The following is a 5972-nucleotide window of genomic DNA, read 5'->3' as shown; positions in this document are numbered from 1 at the left end:
TGACCTGTAAGTGTAGATTGAATGGGTGCATGTTGACATGGGGATATTTGATACGTGTTTTGTTCATGCGTATCTATGCCGTGTGTTGGAGGGGGGGGATGGTGGAGTAAAGGGTGGTTGAGTGGAGATGATAGAAGAGTAGTGGCTTGCGTGTTATCGGGGAGTTGGGGAATAGGGAGGGGGTGGTTATGGGAGAGTGGTGGGAATAGGGAAGGGAGTGGTGATGTGGGAGTGGCGGAAGTAGTAATTTACGCTACTTCCGATTTCTCAAAAAACTAATGTAAATTTTTAAAGTACTAATAATATTGCGCACTATTATGCACATTTTGTTTCGGCGTTTGTTTGGTGCGCAATGTTTTTTTCTATGAGATTCTATTCTATTTTTAAAAGTTTAAGTAATTAAAAATCATGTCTACATTCCAAGTTATATAAGAATATTCGAGAAAGTTTAGGGGAGATCACTCCCGGTTTATTTATAATTATTTCAGTTTTTATTTTAATATTTTTATTTTGAAAGATTATTTCCTCTTTCATCACTTGGTGCGCTATTTTTTTCTTTTCTACGAGATTCTACTCTATTTTTAAAAGTTTAAGTAATTAAAAGTGGATTAAAAATCATGTCTATATCCCCAGTTGCCATCTCCCGCATTTTTATATAAGAATATGCGAGAAACTTTAGAAGAAATCACTCCGGTTTATTTTTAATATTATATTTTTCGCAATCTTGTATAGTACAGTGCGAGGTAGCTTAGAGCAAGTTACCAGTCACAGCAGCATTTTAACTACGGCTTTTTTTCCAGATATTGTTGGTTATATTAATAATAAATAAAGGGAACGTGTGGTCGAGTGGTAGAATGTACGACTGACAACTCGAAGTCTCGAGTTCAGATCTCAAGCACTCCCATTTTGGGGCAACAACCCATTCTAAACAAATTAACGCATTCACATTAAATAATTGTGTTATTTCTACAGAATATTATTCTATTTTTTATGGCTACTTATTAATTGCGCAATACTTGAAGTTTTATGTTAAGGAATAAGTATCAATACTGTTACTGGTGCTAGTTAAATAAGTGACTAGGCCTATAGTTCACTCAAAAATCTATGAGCGATAAATAAACACACATTTCATTATACATTTTTATAATGTTTAAGTTTAGTAGCATATACATCAGTGATAAATATTGTTTATTTTATAAGATTTGCTACTTAATTTGAACTTTTAAGAACATAATGTAGATTATATCCCATGATTTTTTAAATATTTGAGCGGAGAGTAGGAGAGACTATAAAATAATGTAAAACCAATATTACTAGTTTTAAATATTTTGACTAACGTTTTAAACCGAATATTGAAATGATATACTTATACTTATGTATGTTTGTTTGAAAAAATACCTTATCAGTTAACTGGCAATTTTGATATGAATACGTAGAATGTCTTGGACTGGCATTTTAGAACGTTTTTAAATAAGGGATTTTTGGACGGCTATGCAATTACATTTTTAGAAATAACGGTCAATTTGGACGGCTATGCGAGTACATTTTTAGGAATAAGTGTAAATTTGGACGGGTTCTCAAGCCCATGTTTTAACATCAGGGTCATTTAGGACGGCCATGCATATCCTTGTTTGGAGTAGTACTATGATTAATGACAAGATTTTCTCCAATGATTAAGGACATCACTAGACGGAAACGAATCCGATTTATTCCTTTTAAGCTAAAAATAACTGTTGAAAAACTAACATGCAGCTTTCACACCACATACATTCTTACAGTATGTTATTCTATCTTTCCACACGTACAAATATAAGATGATGTTTTACTTTGTATAATGAAACAGGGTACTATTTAAGAGAAATGTAAGTTTTGTGTAAAAAAAAAAAGCTACATTGATCCAACAAAACAAAAATTTGAATGATAATAAAAAACGAACTTAATTTTTTTTTAAATTTTATTTCGCAATTATTTTTTTTTGTGTGCGAATGTGTGTGGGTGGATCAGTATCTGGGGCAATTTGGCGCATATTTCTGACAGTCTCTCGTGTAGACGTTAAACACCATCTTGGCCACAAAACGGTTACCGTTGTAGTAGGCATCGGGACAGGGTCTGTAAACAGGAAGGAAATTAACATGATGCATGTTGGGATACATGAATGTTTATTTTGTGGTCAAATAAAATTACAAGAGTGATATTCTATAGGTCTGAAAAGTAACTAATTGTTCAAATACTCAGGTCAACTCTGCTTCACCCACACCAGAAGACTAGCCGAGTTACAACTTTAAAAAAATATAACTCGTGTTTTGGTTTGTTTGATGCTAAGCGTCAAGTATAAAAATTTGGTTAGTCGTGGTTACATTTAAATACAGAAACATCTTACATCTTATATCTGATAACAAACGCCTGATAAATTACCTCAGGTAAAGAAACTTTTGACAACTTACCTCAGGTAAAAAAAAGTCTTAAAACTCAGGTAAAAAAAAGTCTTACAACTCAGGTAAAAAAAAGTCTTACAACTCAGGTAAAAAAAATTCTTACAACTCAGGTAAAAAAAGAGTCTTACAACTCAGGTAAAAAAAGTCTTACAACTCAGGTAAAAAAAAGTCTTACAACTCAGGTAAAAAAAAGTCTTACAACTCAGGTAAAAAAGTCTTACAACTCAGGTAAAAAAAAAGTCTTACAACTCAGGTAAAAAAAAGTGTGACAACTTACCTCAGATAAAGAATTTCGTTAGAGCAGGTGGCGTAGTAGCCATACTGACAATGGCTGCAGAGTGGGTAGTCGCCGTTTGGACGTCTCAGACATGCGTCACGTGAATATTGGTCAACACATGAAATGGCTGAAAATATTTTAACGGTGAGTTATGGTCAAAGGGAGGTAAAAAAGATAATTATGATTGCTGATTTAGGCTAACAGAGTTACATTTCTTAGATTTGAATATTTAAAAAAATACAAATTCAAACTTAATTTTAATTAAAAAAAACACTATAAATTACGATATTATCAATTAAATCCTCTGGTTTTAAAAGCATAATTTGCGTAATCGTACCATAATAAAAATAGCTATTGATTATTCATCCTACAGAAATAAAAAATGAGATATCCCTACACTAAGATAATGGGCGTCCAAGTTTTTTATCATATGCACAAGCATAATTTAACTGCTCAATTTATTTAACTGGTTGGAAAGGTAGATTCTCTATATGATTATTTATACTTCTTTGCTTTTCTATATTCCTGCTGTTTCCGCAAAAAAGAAAATGACTTTTTCTCGCTTTTTTCTATTTTTAAAAAGTGTCTAAAAATAGAAAATTGAAGCTAATTTAATTAACTAATTAGGCCAACTGCCAAGATTACCTGGCCTGGGGGGAGACAGACGAGATCCGTCCTCGTCAGCTACTGCTGCACCCAACCAGCAGACGACAAGAATTGCTAAGGTCACTTGTCCGTTCATTTTTGTCATGGTTTCAGTTGTTGGTTATCCAAAGGGTTGAGAAAAGTTGACCTGTAAGTGTGGATTGAATGGGTGCATGTTGACATGGGGATGTTTGATACATGTTTCCTTCATGCGTATCTATACTGTGTCTTGGGGGGGATTATGGTGGAGTAAAGGGGGGTTGAGTGGAGATAGAGGGGTAGTGGCTTGAGTGTTATCGAGTAGTTGGGGAATAGGGAGGGGAATGGTGATGGGGGAGTGGGGAATAGGGAGGGGAGTGGTTATGGGGAAGTGGGGGAATAGGGGGGTGGTGATGGGGGAGTGGGGAATAGGGAGGGGAGTGGTGATGGGGGAGTGGGGAATATGGAGGGGAGTGGTGATGGGGAATGGTAGAATAGGGACGGGAGTGATGATGGGGGAGTGGGGGAGAGGGAGGGGAATGGTGATGGTGGAGTGGGGAATAGGGAGGGGAGTGGCGATTGCGGAGTGGGGGAGGGAAGGAAATGGTGATCGTGGAATGGGGATAGGGAATTGTGATAGGGAATAGGGGTAATAGGGAGGGGAGTGGGGTGTGGGTGGATTGAGGTTTGTGGTGATTGGGGAGTGGGGGAATATGGAAGTTAATGGGGTGTGGGGGGATTGAAGTGAGTGGTGATTGGGGAGTGGGGGACAGAGGCATAGCGACCCTTCCCGGCGCCCGGGGACAAGCTCTTCGATTTGCCCCCCCCCCCCCCCCCCCCCGCTCTCAAGATTTCTATTTGCATTCCTTCCCTCAAACTTTCGATTTGCACCCCCCCCCCCCTCAAACATTCGATTTGCACCCCCCCCCCCTCAACCTTTCAATTTATTTTTCCAACCCATTTTGGCGCCCCCTAAGGTCGACGCCCGGGGACATATGTCCGCCCCCCCCCTCTCCCCCTCGCTACGCTACTGGTGGGGGAGGAAAGTGATTGTAAGGGGGCAAGCAGAGGCGTCTCTAAACGGACTGGAGTGTACATCGAAACAATATTTTTTTTTTTAATTTTTAATTGGAGTCCCTAATCAAACCTTAATCGAGACAGTAAATTACAAAAGGAACTAAAAAACATGGGTAAAAATAGTTAGAGATATGGATGACTTCAAAATTAAATTTTTCGGTTTTCGTTTATAATCTCAACAAAAGAAAATAGTCCTGTCAAAATATAAAGAAAAAAAAAACCGTAAATCTACCCCTATGTCAGAATCTAACCCTAATCATACGCCTAATATTGATACCGGAAAGAGGATACAACCAACACGGTACTGTATTGAGGTTTCAGCGTTTTAACGGGAACAAGAAACCGTTGTGGTTAAAGGGGGGGGGGGGGGGTTGCTTCGGGCGCTGAATTGTGCTGCTACGCCCCTACGCTAAACTGACACATACATCGACGATCAATCTCAACTGATCTACACGATAAAGTGTCTAGACTCCCTCATCTTCACACATTCACCTTTTGGTACACTTAACCCAGGGGTCTCCAAACTTTTCAGCCCGAGGGCCGCATTGACTATCAAAGTTCAGTTCGGGGGCCATTTTCTTCCAGACATGTCTTTGATTTTTCTGGGAAAAGTTCCTCAGCTATCACCAACAAATGTTTTTTGCGTGGACAAAAAGATCTCCGCGGGCCGGATGAGAGGACCTCGCGGGCCGCATTCGGCCCGCGGGCCGTAGTTTGGAGACCCCTGACTTAACCTATTGCTAGAAATGTAGGAAGTGATTTATCGCCCCTAGCGTTGTTATATTTAACACGTATCCGGGTTCCTTCCCTTTACCAACGAAAATTGAAATGAAACGACGCTTAACAAATTTTTAATTAGATTCAATTTTTAAGCAATTACTCGTTTTGTTGTTTTGGAGTTAAGTTTATTTTTTTTATTAAAATCAACCTACATTTTTATATAGGACCTATAATTATACCTGTAACGTTTGTCTTGTGGTAGAACGCCCAAATACTATCCCGATAGTATCGCGTTGATATCACTCAAGCAAGGAGAAATGATGGCGGCGGGGCAAGAGAAACGAGGTCAGAGAATGTGGTGAACTCTACTTCATCTATCCCACTTATATATACATATATAGATACATACACACACACATACACACATATAAATATATATATATATATATATATATATATATATATATATATATATATATATATATATATATATATATAATATAAAAACAGCTAATGACGATGTTTTATTATCTTAATATTACACTATACCCAAACAACATCTTAGTTTGAAAAACAATGGTACCTTATCTTCCAAACCTCTAAACCTAAACTCAACCATAACCTTATCTTAGACGTACCTTAACCCTAATACCAGCGGCAAGTTTAACTCTAGTGTTATAGTAATGGACACAAAACCTATCTTACCTTAGCTTTTAGAAGATCTGGTGCTAACACAAGAGACTGCAGATGACCATGTTGTAGTTGTCTCCCTGCTTATATAAGCCAAGAAGCAATCAGTCCTAATGAGGAAACTACGATCATTATTTCCCTTTAATGTA

The 5972-nt window shown here is 37.6% G+C and overlaps 1 protein-coding gene across 1 annotated transcript; it reads right to left on the bottom strand.

Moving 5' to 3' along the window:
• Nucleotides 1-1966: 1966 nt before the first annotated feature.
• LOC131927884 (uncharacterized) lies at nucleotides 1967-5962 on the bottom strand. Its single transcript, XM_059283754.1, has 4 exons — nucleotides 5839-5962; nucleotides 3358-3505; nucleotides 2713-2839; nucleotides 1967-2109 (listed from the first exon to the last, which is right to left on the bottom strand). The coding sequence occupies exons 2-4, from the start codon at nucleotides 3461-3463 to the stop codon at nucleotides 2001-2003; spliced, it is 342 nt and encodes a 113-aa protein (XP_059139737.1). The 5' UTR covers nucleotides 3464-3505; nucleotides 5839-5962; the 3' UTR covers nucleotides 1967-2000.
• Between the last annotated feature and the right edge of the window lie 10 nt (nucleotides 5963-5972).

This window comes from Physella acuta, unplaced genomic scaffold, assembly GCF_028476545.2.
Source record: "Physella acuta isolate Inbredline_101_S28 unplaced genomic scaffold, ASM2847654v3 ptg001442l, whole genome shotgun sequence".
Classification (NCBI taxonomy): Eukaryota; Metazoa; Mollusca; class Gastropoda; family Physidae; genus Physella; species Physella acuta.
Note: the sequence above shows the minus strand (reverse complement) of the source record. Positions and strands in the feature narration are given on the sequence as shown.

What these genes read in the sequence shown, in the direction of transcription:
- LOC131927884 (XM_059283754.1), bottom strand. Translation starts at nt 3,463, where the DNA reads ATGACAAAAATGAACGGACAAGTGACCTTAGCAATTCTTGTCGTCTGC. An exon ending in TCTGTCTCCCCCCAGGCCAG is followed by an intron (nt 2,840 to 3,357) that starts GTAATCTTGGCA and finishes AAATATTTTCAG; the next exon opens with CCATTTCATGTGTTGACCAA. An exon ending in AACGAAATTCTTTATCTGAG is followed by an intron (nt 2,110 to 2,712) that starts GTAAGTTGTCAC and finishes TCCTGTTTACAG; the next exon opens with ACCCTGTCCCGATGCCTACT.